We start from the raw sequence: 19910 nt of genomic DNA on the forward strand, positions 1-19910 counted from the left end.
CTCTTTCGAAGGGAGATTTGGTTGATCAATGAAAAAATTCAATGTGATCTATGGATTCAATTTCTGGGGTATACACTTTGCACTCCTTGAAGTATGTAATGAATTTGGGGATCGGAATAAATTAAATTCAGAAAAATGTATTGTAAAATTACAAAAAATATACTTTTCAAGGGAAAATCTTTTCTATTTCAAAGGGCATTTCCAATATCGACAAACTTTATATCGAAGCACCTGCTTCGGCTTTAGCCATTTCCTGTCGCCATTTCTTTGGCCATTGCTTTCTCTTTTGGCCGTAAGTGTGTGATGGTCTGGTGTTTTTTCTTTTTTCTTATTTCAATTTGAACTCTTTCACTTTGCCAGCGGATGTCCTTTAACGTGGTTTCCAGACCACTGCCCCCGAACCTGTTACTCCACACGCTTTCTTCACGCTGCTCCGATAATTTCACTTTGAATTTCCTCATCGCTGCTGCACGGAAGCGCGCTAGTTTCCTTTCCCAGCGGACCGGTTAGTTTTCCGATTTTCCGTTGTATTTTTTTTGTTTCTGCAACTGCACTCCGGTCGCCATCTTCGGACTTGTCAAGCGGAAAGGGCCTTCATTTCCGCCACGAAAGCGCCGTCGCGTTTTTCGCTGCCAGTCCAAATATTAGGTGAAAAGTGAAGGAATGGATGGAGTTAGATAGGATCTGCTATCGAATGTGACGAAATGCTGGAGATTGATTGAAATCAATGGCTACTTTAAGCAAAGATCGCAACAAATTTGGCCGATTTATTGCAATGTTTAGAAGAAGGAGAAGATCTTTCTTTAATGTTGATAATTTCAGATAATTTTTAGATACAAAAAACACAAAAAAATTGTGCTGGTTTCCAAATTATTTAAACTCTACATATATTTATGTAATTTTTCATTTATGTTATTTATTACTAAATAAATCCATATTTTTCAAAATATTTTTTGAATACTTAAGATGCCCTTGCAAACCATGACGATTGCTGCGTATACGTAATATTTGTATTTCAAATACAAGATACTGAATAGTATGTAAATAAATAAATTTAAATATTAGAATATAGATTATTATTTAATGATTTGTTGAACAAAATTTGAAAGGCTTTGAAAGAAACGAATAAAATTATTACCTGGTGACAATATAAATCATACGCATGGTAGTCCCCGGATTTTTATGCGCAACATTTTCCAATAAAAGAAAAAACCATCTCAAGACATATAAATCCCTGAACAAAAGAAATCGCAAAAGAAAGCTAAAACACAAAGAAGAATATGTAGAAAAGTCAGCGATTCGCCAATTCTCGGGCCTCTAGAATCATTTGCGATGCGATACGCTTTTTTGCCCATGTACGCCCCCCGATTTATATATGCAGAATATATATATATAAAAGTATTTCATATGGCCCCAAACCCAAATATATATATAAGATATATATATATTTCGAGTGGTCGGGCCAATCGGCGTCGAGCACGAAGCATGCGGAGGCTCGTTTCCAAAGCCCGAGCGCAAAAAAGGTCACAAAAAAGAGAGAGGCAAATGGAATAAAATATGCAAAATATACAAAATCGCACGCACACACACACATACATACGCTGAAACGGAGAGGGATTTATTTTAGTTGTTGTTATTGGTTGCGCACACGTGTCAACTAGCAACAACAATTGCCACAATGGAGGTGCGTGTCACAACAACAGCAACGACTACAACAAAAGCAATGACAAGAAGAGAGCCGAATATTAAAAATGCGTTCGTAGCGCCGCCTACCAAGTGACGTCAGCGGGACAACAACAACAACACTGGCAATGCAATACTGCACTTGCCTGCGTCTTTGCCTCCTTTTCTTCTCCTCTAGTTTTCCCCCCCTTTTTTTTTGCCATTTTACCGTCTCCCCTTTGTGTGCTCTTTTGCTCTTTTCGTTGCCTCCTCCAAGGAGAAGAAGCAGCAGTAGCATAGAAGAGAGTAGAGCCGAAGCTTCGTTTTCCGTTCGTTCGTTTCGTTGGGGCTCGCGTTTTTTTGTTGTTGCTTCCCTCTCCACTCTCTCTCGCCCCAAATGGGTGCGAGCGTGTGTGTGCGGGAGCACCTAGCTTGCTGGCTCACTCACTCCCATGCGGCGCTGGCTTTGCGGCCAGCTTTGGGGGCGTGGCCAAGTGGCGAGCGCCGTTTTTCTCTGCTCTTTTTGCCATAGTTTTGGGCCAAGCCAACAACAACGGCTAAAGGAGCTGCCGCCAGAGGGTTGGCAACAACTATTGGCAACACTTTCTTGCCGGACATTGGTCAGCATCTCTCTTTCTTGCAGCGCTTTGTTGCTGCTGCAAGTTGCTGTTGCAGCAGCTGCTGCTGCTTCTTTATCTCTTCAAGTCGCCAATTTTGGCGTTTTTAGGCTTTATACTTTACTTGCCTTTCTTAATTCGCGATTTCCTTTGATTCTTACTTGGGGGATTTATTTATGGGATGAGTTGGGTGAAATATGGCCGGTTTTGATTGAATACCCATTCTACAAAGATAGAGATATGGCGGTAAGTGATTCGAGAAACCAATTTGGTCCACTAAATTTCTTTAAATGAAAATAATGCGAAGACAAAAAAAAAAAATAATAAATAAATAACAATTCTTAACACCTATCTTGGTAGTCAACATTATTTTTATTTTCATATATGTATATTATGTTATAAAGTTGCTTTCAAACTTACCAAAATATAATGTTGTAATATTTTCTGAAAGTAAAAAAATAACATGTAAGTTGAAATTAATATATTAAAAAAACGTTCAAAAAATTTAAAATTATATTTCCGTAGCGTAGTTTTTATTGGTTTATACCAAAAAAAGACTTTCAGATATGATAGATATCTATTTGGATTTAGAAAACTTTGGAGTTGTATTACAAGAAATAGTAATCAAATCTTTTAATTTGTTTTTATTTTTGTATGTTTTGATTTCCTCATTTATTACGATTTTATTATTTGAGTATTTTTCCCTGTAGATAGCTATAAAATGTAAATAATAATTATTATTTTATTGGAAATCTTATCCTATCTCTAGGGAAAATAACTAATTCATTAAATTAATTAAACCTATCTTATTAGTTGACACAGATTTCGATCGCCTGCATTTCTGACGACTAATTGTTACAGTTTTACCTTTTACCAACTCCATCGATAATTATAGAATTTCTTTCAATCTGAAGGAATTGGTAAACAGTGTAATTGTCGGGTCGAAGCTTTCTTGGATATCTTTCTCTTTTAAAACATCAAACAAGGTATTAAAGTATAAAAGATAACTCATTAAAAGATAATAATTAGGAAACAAAAATTAAAAATAAATCTTAACCGATCGATCTAAAATTTTACCAATATATTAAATTTACCATTTAATATAAACCAATATCATTTTTTCATATTTTTACAAAATACATTTGACAAAATAAGATAAAATGAGAATTACTAATATCACTTACATAACCTTCTAAACATATCTTCATGAAGATCTTTCAAGTGATAAAAATGAAATCCCAAAAAACCTACATTTTTATTGTTAGTTACTTAAATGCCTCTTTTTAAGAGAACCAATTGCTTACTCTTAACGAATTCGCCGCAAAAACCGGAAAAACGACCGGCGCTCTCACCACCTCGCTCTCGCCTTTCTCCTACCCCTCCGAGCGAACGCGAGCGCTCTCACTCGCCGAGCGCTGCCGGCGTCGACGGCGACGCAGACTGAGCGGTCTCGAGTTTCATTCATTGCACGACGTATTCAGTGGATACGATGTACCGTGAAATCAGTAGATATTTTACTTTCGGCGTGAGTGCACGTTTGTTTTCACGGCAAAAAAAAACTCGAGCAACAACAACAACAGCATAAGCAAGTCTAGTGACAACAACAAAAACAACAGCAACAAGCAGAACTGAAGCAGCAACAACAAGTGACTAGTGAAGCAACAACAACGATTAGTTGCAGCATGTGTTGCATGCAGTGAACAAAAATAAACACCAGAAGTTTTTATTAATATTCATAATTAACATCGAAAAGAAAAACACAGTGAGAAAAGAAAGCAAAGCAGAGTGTGTGGTGCCAAGGAAAAAGAAGGAGACCAAACCGAAGTGTACGTGATTATTAAAGATAATTATAGTGTGGTATTATTTACGACAAATGCCCGAGCAGGTTGCATTTAATTGGCGCTGCACGAAAATCGATTTTCCTCGATTTTCCTACCTTATAGAAATAGTATACCCGTGCATATATATTGTGTATATGTACTATATATATAAATTATCCCGTCCGCGCATTTTGCGTTCCACCCAAAGAAATTGTAATTTATTAATTTATAACACAATCCCACCCACCGAAAGGTCGTAAAAAGCTATGGTGTTGCTGCTGCTGCTGCTGCTGCCGTGGCTACGATGTTGCTGCCACTGCCGCAGCTAGCTGCTTGCTACTTGCTGCCTCGTCTTTGGGCGCACAGGAATTAAGAAGAAAACTTACGCGAAGGAGCAACTTTTGCGAGTTGCTTCCGAGTGCCTCTCTGCCACCGCCACCGAGTGGGTGGCACGCGCCAAAAACAGTTTGTAAACATTTTCCGCAAGGAGAAAACCCAGAGAAAACTCGCAGCAAACTCTGGCCCAGCAGCAGCAGCAGTAGCAGCAGCAACGAGCCCTGCCGCCTGTGTAATTTATTACTTGCTGCATAAATAATAAATAAGCGTTAATAAATAAATACAATATACAATATATAAATGTGCCTCGTTGTCTGAAAATCCACCCAGCAAACACCCAACCTCCTCCCAACCCCCTCTGTGTGTGTGTGTGTGTGCGAGCTTCGAAGGATCCACAACCTCGAGACGAAATTAAATAAATAAATACAAAAATAATAATAAATAAATACAAAGGGCACACAGGAAAAAAAACTTGATATACTCGAAAAATTGAGTTGTATTTGTTAATAAAATTAAAGTACTTTCTTTTAAAAAAGTTATTATATATTACTTGGTAATGTACCTGACTTTATTTTTAATTTTATTTACTTTAAATTTGGTTAAAAATATAATGGGAAGGATCTATTCTAAAGATTTTTTAATTGTTATATAATTTGTTTATTTTTTGATCCTAAAGAGTGTTTTTAACTAACTTAAAAAGTCGTTTTTATAAACGAATATTTTATAATTTAGCTTAATACTAAATGAGTTATAGATACCTTACAGTTGCTATATAAATTTTCATTAAATAATTGTATAAATATAAGTGTAGTTATTTTATATTAAATTAAAATTCAACACAAAATTCTTCTAAATAATATTAAATACAATTTCCCGAAACATTTATGAACTTTAAATATTTTTGTTCTGTGCACAGAAGTGGCTCTCATTTCGCTGTTGTTTATTCCCCTTTAGTATGCTTTTTTTTGTGTTGTTGTTTAACAGCTGCGCTCGTTATAAATAATTAATCAAAAATAAAAAATGACGAGGAAACAGGAAGTGCCCAAGCAATTGGCAACTATGAGAGATCAAGAAAACGACGATATGATTTCCGAAAAAATTCATTCCAGTTCAGTTAAGTTCAGTTCGAGTTTGAGTTTGAGTCTCGTTTCAGTTTGTAGTTGTGGATTTTGTTGTGCATTTAGGCAATTTACTTATTTATTTATTTGAGACTGACTTTTTCCAAAGAAGCATCAAATTTAATGCGAACAGTGGCGGCGGCAGCTACAACGACGATAACAGCAACAAACATGAATAAATAAAAGGAATAACAAAAGGCAGAGCGCGGCCATAACAATAAACCAAAAGTTGCCAAAAAGGCGAGAAGGAGGAGGAGGAGGAAAAGCTGCCGAGTGGAGAGAAAATGTTCTTCTCCAAGGGCAGCTGTAGGGGGGAAAAACTGAACTGATGGGCTGCGGGTGAGGCTCCCTCGGCGATGACTCGCTTTCTCTCTCTCTCTCTTTGTGGCAACAACAATAAAATAAACAAAAATAATAACAGTCGACGACGTCGAGTCGTGGCTACAGCCACAAGATTTAATTGGAATGAAATAATAATAAACATAAAAAGTAGCAAGAAGAAGAATTATAATAACAATAATAATAAATATAATTAAATTTTATGACAGCTGCGGAAACTTTTCCACCCCTTATGCGGGCTCAACCTCCCAGTAGCCTCACCCAACAACCCATCCCCCCGAGCACACTCATAAATTAAAATTATACAAAATATTTAAATAAATATAATTACTTTTGGCTCTCTCTCTCAGCGCTGCCATAAATAATAATATTTAATTAAATATAAATCTATAGATGGGCGATGTGCGCATGCAAGTAGATCCAGAGACAACAATACAAAATAAGCAATAATAGCGCACACAATTACTACATATAGATATACTATATATATAAAGATATATATATATTCATTTGCCGCTGCCCGTACACGTATATAGATGTGTATAAATACAATGCCGAGCGGAGGAGCCTACAAATAATTGCAGCTCAGTAATATAAATTAAGCCAAATTAAACATAAATAAATGTGTGCTTAGCTTTTAGCTAATAAAGCACATTTCTGGCCATGGGCGGGCAGTGGGTGGTGCCAGAAGGCGGCGGGCGTCGGGCGTAGGAAATACTAAACATAAATTAATAGAAATTCATGGAAATTTTCGACTCAGCAGCAGAGGGAGAAGCAAGATTAATAGGCTTATTTCATAAAGTTATGACTAAGAGCGAGCGCTTGATATGCATGAAATACTTCCAAAGATATTAAGTAGATTCTACCGAACATATTCAATTAGTTGATGCAAATAATACGCAATATATATTAGTAATGATTTTTCCAAGGAAAACACAACAACAACAAGAGCTTTGTATATTTTTTCTAGCAGAATATAAAGCTAAATTACTCATTTCCTTTTTATTTACAAATGGGGTTTAGCAATCCGAGAAAGCTAGCTGAGAACTCATTCATATAAATTTGTTGTGCAAGATGTTCTATTTGAGCTCTTAGCTCAATTGGAAATATTTCAAATGGCAAAGGCCTTTTAAGAACCGAAAAAAACAAATAATTTATACAGGTAAACATATAGGTTTTAATTGCTAAAGAATTTTCATTGAAATATTTCCCCCACTTGGTGGGGCTGTCGAATATTAAAATTTGTAATTTAAACTGATAGATGATTGGATAAATGTGCGAAATCGCCAGTTTATAGTTTCCTTTGAATTGTACTTTTAATTATATTGAGAATCATGTGAAATTTTTCTCTTTTCCAGCGCTTGAACTGCTCTGCCCGGAAAAGTTCTCGTAACGGCACGGTTAAAAATGTGTTAGGGATCCGCGAGAGACACCTTCACTTCATCAGATACAAACGGAAACCACATCCAGCCAACCATGGACATGACCAAACAGATAATGGACTTTGAAATGAAGTCAGAGTACGAGGGAGATCAATTCGAGGCGAGTGACTATACAATGCCCAGCGTAGAAGATCCCAAAATGGTGTCACAACCCCTCATTGAGGACTCGGAGGAGAGCGATCGGAGATCCTCGCCGGAGAGAGAAGTGGAAACTAGTTTTGAGGACCCCAAAGAGGCAGATCCTCAAACAGAGAAAGACCTACCCGACACAGGTGTCATCAAGTCCACGGAGAAGGATGCAGACACAGCAGACACAGTGCTGGTGAAGCCAAAGTCAAGTCTGGAGAACGAACAGCCCCTGACACCGCCGCCCCGCCCGCTGACCTCCAGCGAGGTGGTGGGTCTCCGCGATCCCGACGACCAGGAGCTGCGTCTCCGCCTGGAGGCCAAAAAGTCCCGCTCCCTGCCCGTCTCGCCACAGCCCCAGCAGCAAAGCCTCAAGCTGGCGGCATCGGCTCTCTTCGAGTTCGGCCAGGCATCATCATCGCCTCCCATGGAGTCTAAGGTCAAGAGCAGCCCGGAACTGAAGACTCCGCGCCGAAAGGTAACTCCTCCCAGTGGCGGGGACAACCAGCAGTTCTGTCTGCGTTGGAACAACTACCAGTCCAACCTGACCAATGTCTTTGACGAGCTGCTGCAGAGCGAGTCCTTCGTGGACGTCACCTTGTCCTGCGAGGGTCAGTCGATCAAGGCCCACAAGATGGTCCTCTCCGCCTGCTCGCCCTACTTCCAGGCTTTATTTTACGATAATCCCTGCCAGCATCCCATTATAATCATGCGGGACGTGAGCTGGTCGGACTTGAAGGCTCTGGTGGAGTTTATGTACAAGGGGGAGATCAACGTTTGCCAGGATCAGATAAATCCGTTGCTCAAGGTGGCCGAGACCCTGAAGATCAGGGGCCTGGCGGAGGTCAGTGCGGGTCGCGGAGATGGCGGGGCATCCGCACATCCAATGTCCGTTTACGACGACGATGACGACGAGGAGCTGGCGGCAGCAGCCACTGCCATTTTGCGACAACACGACGATCCCGATGCGGACGATGAGCTCAAGGCCAAGAGGCCGCGCATGCTGGCCGACGGCGCCCTGGATCTCAACAAGAGACAGCGAAAGCGCTCCCATGACGGTAGCTATGCCACGCCCAGTCCCTCGCTGCAGGGCGGCGAGTCGGAGATTTCGGAGCGCGGTTCCACCTCGACTCCCGGCCAGAATCAGACCAACCAGCCACTGGCCATGACCACTTCGACGATCGTGCGCAATCCCTTTGCCTCGCCCAATCCCCAGTCGCTGTCGGGCGGCAATGGAGGCGGCTCCTCCGCCGGAGGATCCCAGCGGAACTGCTCCTCACCGCCACCAGCATCGGGACACAGCAATGGCAGCAGCTCGGCAGCCATGCACTCCCCGCCAGGCGGAGTGGCCGCCCAGTCTGCTTTGCCCCCGCACATGGTCGCCGCCGTGGCTGCTGCCGCTCACCATGCCGCCGTTGTGCCACCCCCTCCACCCGCCATGCATCACCATGCCGCCGCTGCTGCTGCTCAGCAGTTGGCCGCCCAACATCAATTGGCTCACTCGCATGCCATGGCCAGTGCTCTGGCAGCAGCTGCCGCAGGAGCAGGCTCGGGATCGGGAGCTGGCTCGGGCGCAGGATCGGGAGCCAGTGCACCGACTGGCGGTGCTGGAGTAGGAGGCAGTGCCTCTGTCTCATCAGTGGGTTCCCATCACGATGACATGGAAATCAAGCCGGAAATTGCCGAGATGATTCGCGAAGAAGAGAGGGTGAGTGATTATAATATAATAATACTTGTATAAAATATTAGTTTTATTTTTTAGTATTTAAAAAAACTTTTTAGAAATTTAAGACTTTGGTTGATAAAACTCTAACAGAATTCCCATTTCTTTCCTTCCTCTTTGAATAATTTTATTGAACTCTTATATATTCAATTTTATTCTGCAAATGAAATAGAGAAAACCCTCTGAGTATAATTTTATTCACAAAATAGATTAAAGCTTATTAATAAATTAAACATTTTGCATATTCTTAGTTGAAACCGACATTATGATAAATTTATTTTTCCCCGAAAACGGAAAAGAAAATCAAAATAAATCTCTTGAAATTGGGCCAAAGATGTTCACATAAATAAAGTGATGAATTTGTTTAAAAGATTTTAAGCAGCCCTCTTTGGGAGCCAATTTTTCATATATAAATATAAATTAAACAAATTCAAAGAACACTAAAAACTAACAATGAATAAGTAGCTAGATTTAGGATAAATAATGAGTAATAATTGCAGAGGTTATCTGCCAAAGCCATGAAATCATCTAGCCAGCCATGTGATCATTGTGACTAATATTACGGCTTTAAAATCCACTTACATGCAAATACATGACACAGATCTCAGCGAATAAATTAGATCATTAAATTCAAATCTGATACAAAGTAACAGAAGCACGATCATAAATATTGATAAATAATTGCACCGCCAAAGCAATTAATATATATATAGAGAGAGAGAGGCATTAGGCGAGTAGAACTGATACTTGGAGAGAAAAAACCCATCCAAGCATAGAGTTTTCAAGTCGGGCTCCATTTCCCCGTCTTCGTCTTGACCCCAGAGACCCGCTTCTTCCTCCGCTTTGCATAATGCGCATACGCCGCGTACGCCGCTCACTTATTTATTTATCGTTTGGGGCTGGGAAAGCGGGTGCAGGGTGCAAGGGTGAAGGGTGCAGTGTGCATGCATATTAACGAAATCTTTTGCATTTACCGCAGGCCGCACTTACCTTATTCGTTGTTATTTCTATTAGATTGCAAATTAAAGCTGATTTACTATTTGTATAAGAAAACCGACTCGAGGGCACAGGGGGGCGACGAGGTCGCGACATTAAGTGCGTCAGCGACTTGAAAAATAATTCAACAACATTTAATGCTAATGACGAAAATTGCACAATGCACGCACACACACAAATGCGGGGACAAAAACTGGCTAAAGACACCGAAGAGCAACAGAGAGGGAAACTCAACAAAATTATAAACAATTGGCAAAAATTGATGGCAAGGCAAACAAAAGTCGCACAAATATTTGATTTGTCCGTCTCGTGCATCTGATTCTCCATAATTGCAACTAATGCGCCTCCGATTTTCCCTCACTTTTGCACTTTGGCTGCATTCTTGGCTATGTTTTTCTCTATTTTTTTTTTTTTTGTTTATAAACACTTAATGTGTGACATTGAGCATTATTCTTGAGCCGGCATATTTTTCCACATTACTTTTGCACTCGAATTGTTTATATACAACTCGGAACTTATGTAAATAAATCCATATAATCAATGGGTGGCTGCTCATGAATATGAAACTTGGCTTGTACACTAAGCAAATAATTCAAGAATATGATTGTGGAAGTGTATACAATCTAAATCATATTCATTTCTAAGAAATTAATCATTTTCAAAGCAGCAATATAGTATTTTCTATAAAAAGTAAACGTTTTAGATAAGAAATCTTATATTTTCTAGCTTAGTCATCATAGAGTCATAGAAATATTATTCTTTTAATTAATTTCTCCAACTGTAAGTTGTAAATATATATAAAGATACGCTACCAAGGCAAGCGGCCTGCATATTTATGCGTGCAAAATGAATTAGATATAAGAGAGCAAAAACCCTTGGATGCCCCCTTGATTTTCTCATATTATTCGCAGCTTCTGGCTCGCACAATTTACTGTTCCTTTGTTAATTTATTGAAATGAAATGAGAAATAAAATCAAGAAGAAATAGACGGCAGTAAAAGCGCAGAAGGAGAGGCTTCCTCTTCCCATTTTCTTTTACTTTTCCTCATTCCGCAAAACCACCAAAATTTGACGACGTCACTGGGGGGAAGTCCCTGGCCGCAAGAAAGGCAGAAGGACGATGAAGCTGGGAGCCTGTTACTTAATAGAGTCCAACTTTTCCTCAGTCAATTCCGAGAGTGTTCTCTCTTCGAGTTTTCCCCAGCCCCCCTCCGCTAGCATTTCCATCGCATTTTCATTCATAGAAGCCAGAAGGCGAGAGCAGCTCACACACAGGGCATGAGAGAGAGAGAGAGATGCGGAGACACACACGCAGCGCTGGGGGAACCCAGCAGTCAGGAAAAGTCACAAGAAACTCAAATTCAAGAGGGTTTGTCCTCCCACCACCCCGCCTCATATTCTCCGCAAATTTTTGTGCGAGTTCCTTGACTTTTCCTTGTATTTGCCGTGCCTTTTCTTTTGTGCGTTTGCGAATTGTTTTTGCAAGAAGAATATTACTGAAAATTGCCGAGTGCTGAAAGTTCTTTGACAGCCAAGGGCGGGCCCCCTTTCCCGGGTTTTCCCGAAAATTCCCCCCCCCCCCAGTATCTCTTTGTCTCGGGCGTTAGTCATAATTGCTCCATGGGTATCTCCATCTCGGTGGGTTCTTCTGCTTTGGCTTTATGCAAAGCAGGTTGCTTGAACTCCAGCGATCCAGAGGAAATGGTTAGTTTAGGAGGTTTTCTTTTTATATCTCCGCTCTTTTTTTGAGCGTGTGAATCTTTCCTTATTTATGTAGTTTTCTTTTTTGTTCGAGCCCAACTTAAGCCAAATGTCACCGGCTGTTTCCTGTGCGGTCCGAAGCTCATTAGAGGTCTTTGATTGATTCGAACCGGGGCCGGGAAATAAATCAAATTTATGTTCGCCGGTTTTACATAAAACCCCGCCGATCGTTGGCCACCCCGGGAGTATGGAAATCAGAGTCGGTTGCCAATGGGAAACTCTCAAGGGGCCTCTTATCATCTGGCATTCGTATACATATGTACCAGGGGCTGGTGGTTAAAAGCATTTTCCATTTCGAAGATTAAAGGATTTCGTAAGGCCAGGCGGCACTTTGGAATTCAGTCAGTCAGTCGCCTGAATTATATGTGAATTCTATAATTTACGAGGCAATTTCGATAATTTCTTTAGTTTGTTGCCTTGGCCATAAACGTTGCAGCAATTGTTCTTGCCCAGGTTATATAAAAAGGGAATTTTCGATGCCCGAGCAGCCGCAGCCGGTCGACGGGGCCACACTCGAAATAAATAAGTAATTTATTTTATGGCAGACCCGAGCGAGCCATAAACCCACATAGATCTTATCGCCGCGCAAATAATACAACAATATAATCATAATAACAATTTGTAATCTTAAGTCGCGTCGATGCCAGCTCTTGGCTTTGGTAATTTCCCTGATAAGATTTCTCCAGCCCCGCTCATTCCTTTTCCCTATTTTTTTTTCCTATTTTTTCTTTATTTTTAATTCTCTCCTATTGGCGCTACGTGATCAGTGCTCTTGTAGTTCTTATATTAAAGACTGATAAAGTTAGCCGGATGACTCGTGGGACTGTGACGCAGTGACTTGGCCGATTTTGGCCAAATCATCTTTGTATTTACAGGCCGACGGTGATTGTTTAAATAAAGAAATGAAAAAAAAAATAGGGAAAAAAATGAAAAACGATTAGCGTATACTGGGGGACAATAGAATTTTTATGGCTCTGTGTATATCTGGGTTTTTCAATGGCCATCGAATCATGGCCCAAGTCCGTGCACTTGCCTCGGGGGTAATTATAGAAAAATATTTGGCTAATTGGTATATAGTATAGGTTTAGTATCAGATTCGTTGGTTTATTGGTGGAAACATTTGCCATGTGATTTGTTATCGTAATTGTTTATTGGATAGTGTTTATATTTTGGAACCTTAAAGTTGGGACCTTGTACCCTTTGATTTTTTTTTATCAAAGATTTAACTTTATAAACTCTTAGAAATTAATTACTTTACCCCTCACTTGGTTCTTGATATATATTTTTATATATATTTTATATGACCCGAGGCAACTTTGAAACTTTCCTATGCACTGGGTTCATTCTCCTGCCCATTCCATTCGCTTTCACTTAATGTTCCAGCTGCGTTCCTTCGTTTGTTTTCCTTGCGTTAAGTTTTGTTATATTTCCATTTATTTGGCTGCCTTTTGTTACACTTTATTTATTTATTCCGCATTTATTGTGGGCTACATACACACACACTTTTCCGTCGTTAGTGCAGTCGCGACTGTTGTCTTTATGACGACTACGACGATGACGACGATAATAATAATGATGGCGACCGTGATGATGATGATGATTATTATTGCCATAGCCTGTTTCTGCCTCAGTTTCAGTTTCAGCTTGAGTTTGAGTTTCTGCTGCTGCTGCTGCTGTTACTGTTGCCTCGGTGTGTTTTCATTGTAGGAAAGACACAAGAAAATTATAGGTATCTGCCCTTATGGCGCAGCGCAGCGGAGCGAAACAATAAAATATAAAATAAAATATGTACGAGTCTGTTTACGCAATTACAAGCGGACAAACACGGCTACGGCGTGTATCTCCAAGTCGTCTTGGGCCAGAGATACAATATTTATAACCAGAAGATACGACAGATACGAGAGCAGCAGATACAGCTACAGCTACGTGCATCTTGCAGATACTATGTTGCCGCAGCCTGTAACAATTAGGGGCACTCACTCACAAAAGGGAGCACACAGATAGCGGCGGCTTAAACGAAAACCGAAATTAAAGAAAATTATCTTGTACATCTGGTAGTTTCACCACCACCGCAAATGGCATTATAATGTGTTATAATTTGACAGTACTTACACAGAAAGCAAATACTGTCGCCTTGCCATAATAACCATCAATAATATGCCAAAAGTAATTGCAATCTTGGGAAAGTGTACTTTAATAAATAAGTGCTTAGAAAGGCAATAATAGTTTTTGTAATATTTGTGTGACAATTAAGTTAAATAGTTTTAAAATGTATACAAAAAGGTAAGGAGTAGTAATTATAAAAGAAACTAGAATGCAAAGATTAAATTGTAAAGCAAAGCAGCTAAAAACAAGCTAAAATGTTTTTTATAATTAATCCCTAAGTGGAAAAATTTTATCTTTGTGTATAATCAGTCCAATTTTCACCTACTTTCCTTAAAAAATGCTAGTAAATCAACAAACCCTCATCATCAGGATAATGACAAGCACGTATTGCGGCAGGGAATGCGTAAAAAAGAAAAGCCAACGTAAAACGCCTCTAATTTGGCAATCAGCTAAAAAAACTCTTTCCTCTTTGGTTCCACTTGGCACTTAATTGTGCCGCTTTTCCAACACCCACCCCACCCACTAGTCGTATTTCCGCCCATTTGCCACCCATTTATCCGCCCACTTGAGGCCTGAGTGCAACTGCAGTTTCTTCTTTATGCGAATGCAATTTGCTGGAAAGGTTCGATTGCACCGAGGCACCGCACTCCATGTGGTTTTCCTGCCACTCGCTTGAGTCCTTTTGTGCATCCTTTGGCGTGCGGATAATTCGGCGTGAAATTAGCCAGGAAAGCGAGCGAAATCGAGTGCGGACTATGCAGAAGCAACTCCAAGTCCAACTGCAATCCCTGCACAAGTCCATCTCCGGATCATCTAATGGCTCTGCCTGTTTGTTTATCTCCACGGGGCCGAGTCGCGTCTGTAAACAGAGTATTGGGAATGGGAATGGTATTGGGATTGGGATTGGGAATGGGCCTTTGAAGTTGCCTTTTCCTGCATTTGATTTGTTATTTTATTACTCTACGAATTTTAACACATCTGCTGGAAATGCATCTGTGAATTATTAAATGTATGTATCTTGTATCTTGTGTGCTGCTGCTGCTGCTGGCAGCGACGAACACATGTAAACGGAATGTTCGTTCCTCTCTCTTTATTTTTCTTATTTTTTTAATTTTTTTCACTTCTCCGTTCATCTTCTGCCTCTGCTTGCGCGCACATCAATATTTATTACTTTGTGTACATTTGCCGTAGAACAAATTCCTTTTTTTGTTTCATTTATTTATTCTCCCTCTGCACTGCATTTCTTAATTTAGCCATTCCTCTTCATCTGCTTCGTTTGCGTTGTAGTCCCTTCCTCATGTTTTCCTTTCCCTGCCCTTCCCCGGCTGCAATTGTTCTTTTCGTTGCACCCCCGCTTGGCCGGCAAAGAAGTGAACAAAGGAGATTCGGTGTGGCGGGGTGTGAGGATCTTCCCAAATCGAATCATATGGAATACACGGGGATTAAATTGGGGTGTCAAGTTTTAAATCATTTTAAATATTATTTAATATTCTGGCATCGAAATAACTTTATAAAAATATTAAGAAATATTAATCCTATCAATATCCATCCATTTTAAATATAAATAAAATATATAACAATATTTTCAGCGAGTAGAAGGGTTATTCAGTTACTCATCTTGACTTTTTTGTTATTCTAACAAATTTTATTTTTAAATTAAAATATATTCTCTACCCAAAATCCCCGTTTTTCCAGTGTAGTCTCTTCTCTCTGCTGTGGCGTGTAATTATTACGATTGGATATATAATTTGTAAGGCGAAACATATGTTTCCATTTTAGTTTTAATGTTACTTTTGAGTTGCTTCTGCTGCTGCTGCTGTTATTTATGCATTTTATTAGTTGTGTCTGTGTATTTTTTGGGTCGTGGAGTGGGGCGTTATGGTTTTTTCTTGCTTTTTTGTTATGTTTTTAATGCTCCCCGCTTAGCCCGGAGTCAGTGGAAATTGTTTGGAAAGTCATTGAAAGTTGATTTTTAATAGCTGAGCTGCGTTGGGCAGATGTTTTTCATTTTATCTCCCTGCTCGGGCCCTTTTTGGCATCTGGAAATGGCCAAGTAGGTCTCGCAGATAGCAAATGCATCCGTGAGATACACACACTGGGTCGTAGTCACCGCCGCCGCCGGCTCACCTGTGCACAAAAATGCAAATGCATGTGCAAGTATGCTCGACGCCGTCTTTCCAGGTAAACATCAACTCAGAAACTATCGTATTTACAATATTTGCCCAACGAATACATTTTCTATTCAATATTTACTTAACGGCGAACAGAAATGTCAACAGAAGATGTGCTTAAACAAAAGATAGACGCTAAGTTCGTGGTCGGCCTGCAGCGGACCACGCCCTGTATCTGATGGATGCAAGTATCTGCGGTCGTCCAATTGACACCGTTACTCCACGACGGCGTAGATTCTGCGGTGCATTTGGTTCTGTTGCCGCTGCTGCTGCTGCTGAGATGTTGCCGGCGTGCCATTGACAGGCCGCAAGCCACAGTTGCGCCCAGCGTCTCAGCCAGTTGTCAGCGGGGCCACGCACTTTTTGGTGTCACTGTACGAGTCTATTTGTCTGCCAGAAACAGCAGCAGGCCACACAGTTGCGGTTGAGTTGGTAGCACCCAAAAAGGTGACTTTAATAAGCAGCTTAAGGCAAAAAGTTTCCCTTTCTTGAAGTCTTAAACTTTTCCATCAGTTGATGTTATCAAAGATCTCTCGGTACCTATTTTGTTGACCCCAATTGTCAAAACAGCAACAGCTTCAGATACATTTGCAGTAGCAGCAATAGAGGCCGCGGCAGCAGCCGTCGCATTAATTCTTAAGCAATATTTATAGTTGTATTTTGTCAAATATTTGCACAGTTTGTTTTCTGCGCTGTCAAAGACATTTATCAAGACACTCAGGGGCCTCAGTCTGCAACTGCAACAGCAGCAGCAGCTACTCCGCTGCAACTGCTGCATTTGCATTTGCATCCACAGCCACATCCACATCCATACTTACCCTGCCATCCGTATCTGTGTCTGCAAGTTGCTGCTAATTGCAGGCTAAAACATTTGTCATGCCTCTATTTCGCTGTTCTCATCGCTGGCGTTCATTCATTATATTGTCGCCTCGAGTTGTCTCTGCATCTGTGTGAGGTCAAATTTACTTTATTAATTACAACCGCAGCAACGGCAGCAAGCGGCAGCAACCGGCAACCGGCAGCAGCAGCAATAAATTCAAATGAGTCGCAAATGTGTGCCGCTCATTTCGGAACACACGACAAAAATTGGAAACTAAATGCTGGCTAATTTTTTAAATTGCCACGCTTGGGGACCCCAAAAATGGGAACTCGATTTCGAGCCCAGCCCTAGTCCACAATATTTTATATTTATTTATTTATTTGGCAAAACAACAGTATGTCTTGTGAGCGCATTTCCAGGAATATGCGTATGTTTAGCTTTCCCGCTTGCCATAATTAATTAAATATTTTTATACCCATTAATGCGTGTGTGTGTGCGCGCGAGTGTTTGCCTACTTTATAATGGGCTGAGCAAAACTAAATAAATTTCGCGCCGCGCTATAATTAAATTTATGTGAGCTGAGTCACCTTCGTGTGCGATGAATGGACGACGCCAACTTGGTCAATGGTCTATGGTCTATGGGCCATGCCCAAAGTCGGAACGGGGTTCTCTGTGTCATCTACTGCTATTTAGTTATATGTATATTAATTTATTATTGAAAATGTTGCACAATGCCAATGCTGTGGCCACAAAACGCTGCGTCAGCGGCCGGTAATTTAGACGTTCCCACAGAATATCCGAGTATCTTTCCCTCTCGATGCATTTTCTGTGAGTGATTAATTGCCGTTGCCTATTATTATTATTCATTTTCAGTACTTTGTGCTCTAAAATCTCGACTATTTTCTGACATTTACTTGGGGAACGCCGAGAATTTGTGTAATTATATTCCCTTGCCTCGCTGTGCCCCGCTTCTTCTTCTCGTTTAATTTAATATAATTTTATTTTATACATTTTCTGGCTGCCGAACAGGTCTTTGAACTGTTTTCGCCAGATACAGCCGCCTTTTGTTTTGTTTGAGCGGAGGGACCACCTTATGCAAACGAGCATAATTATTCGAAATTAAAATCTAAATTTATAGTTTGCATTAAGAATGACTAAGAGACATGGCGGAGCCGTTGTGGGTGTGACTTTTCTTTATTTTTTTTTTTTCTTTATTTTTCATTTCTGTAAATGTCTGGCCAGATGCTGCGACGGCTGATTCATGTCATCGGCTTATAATGAAATTGGTTTATTAGCGATAATTCTGGCCATTTACCAGGGAGTGGTATCCAGCTGACTCAAAGCCCTGAAATATGTTATAATAAATCTGTCAGATAAAGTGCGAATGGAAATGAGTTTGCAATGCAATTGGGGTTACAGCAAAGTCGTTAAAACGTTGGCATTTAACAATAAGACATTTTTGTGATGTATCTGGATTTGTTTTTATATTTTTTAGAATTTTTTTGAGTCACTAAATATACTTTTGATTTGGTTTTATTTATTTATTTATTTTAAAAATATTTTCTATATTTTTTTGGCTTATCTCTAAGCATTTTAATACAAGTTTAAATACTTTTATTTCCTATATGCATTCCCCAAGTGGCCCCCCCATGGCTAACTTGTGATTATTGTTCCTCGAAAGGCTTCTAATTAGGCACCTGGCTACCGTCTTGCATGTAATTAGACGTAAATTGTAATTGATACGCTGCTGAATTATAAAAAAGTTCAATTGAATCCAACAATTAAGTGTGGCAGCGCAAAGCTAGCTACAGATATAGCAAACTAATAAATACATATCATACAGTAGCAGGCGCTCATGTCAATCGAAAGCCAACGCCTGCCATGGTCATTAAAGGCAGCTGCCACTCCCCCTAGCAGCTCGGGACGCCCCCTTAAAAATATAATAATAAAAAAAAAAAGAATACAATATACTTAATAGCATATGCATAAAGCGAAGACAAAGGAACGACAGTCCTCGCTGTAATTACACAGAAATTTAAATAATAATAAAAAGTGGGAAAACTTTTACGTTGATGACTCCCGCGCTGCCAGCCCGGCAATTAAAATATAAAATGTATAAAGGCAAAAAAAAAAAAGAAGAAACGAAGCGAATACAATAAAATATGATCGTGTAATTTTTTATAGTTTTTAATTAATGGCTTTTCTTAGAGAGAGAGACGCCTCCTCCTCCCATTGCATGTATTTTCCATTTCCCCCCCGAAAGTATTTTCGTCGGTCAGCTGAGCCACATTCGTAATTATATAGTTTTATTGTAAGCCACTATATGTGGAGGCATTTTTCACCTTTGTCATGGTGACGAAGTGCTTTTTATTTCACCCATTTTCCGGCATTTCTCCGTCCACTTTTCTGGGTGCAACGGAAATGAATGAAAAGCCATATTTCTATATACGTATATATTTTCGTAAGCGATTTGCCAGTATATAATACTTATTATATATCCCGTTCAGCCGATCTCCAAATTCCAAATCGCCATTCAGATTCGAACGTTGCCTCTGGAGCTTATTTATAGCCACCGAAAGTGGCGTTATTAATAATATTTATTTAAATGGTTACTTTATTAATCAAAGCTCTGTTACACGTGCGTTCTGATTTTGTATCTTCTTTTGTGTGAATCCTCAGTTGTTGCTGTTGTTTTTCGTATCTTTTTAGCAGCTCGTTTTTTTGGTCGTGTCGCTTTGTGTGTTTATTTGCATTAATTATTAATTTGCTCGTTTGGCAGTTTGCGCATGCGCAAATGTTATAAAAAAAAAGAAACACAAAAAAAAAATAAAAAACACACGCGGGGCGACGAGAAAAAAACGAAATAAAAAGAAT

The 19910-nt window shown here is 39.9% G+C and overlaps 1 protein-coding gene across 2 annotated transcripts in view; it reads left to right on the plus strand.

Moving 5' to 3' along the window:
- The first annotated feature begins 3809 nt into the window (after positions 1–3809).
- Positions 3810–19910, plus strand: part of bab2 (bric a brac 2) — a 30701-nt gene continuing 14600 nt past the window's right edge. For both annotated transcript variants that reach the window (XM_017162295.3, XM_017162298.3), the window contains exons 1-2: positions 3810–4105; positions 7251–9168. In XM_017162295.3, coding sequence (XP_017017784.1) covers positions 7369–9168 — 1800 coding nt within the window. In that variant the 5' untranslated portion in view covers positions 3810–4105; positions 7251–7368. The remainder of the gene's footprint in view (positions 4106–7250; positions 9169–19910) is intronic.

This window comes from Drosophila kikkawai, chromosome 3L (assembly GCF_030179895.1).
Source record: "Drosophila kikkawai strain 14028-0561.14 chromosome 3L, DkikHiC1v2, whole genome shotgun sequence".
Lineage (NCBI taxonomy): Eukaryota > Metazoa > Arthropoda > Insecta > Diptera > Drosophilidae > Drosophila > Drosophila kikkawai.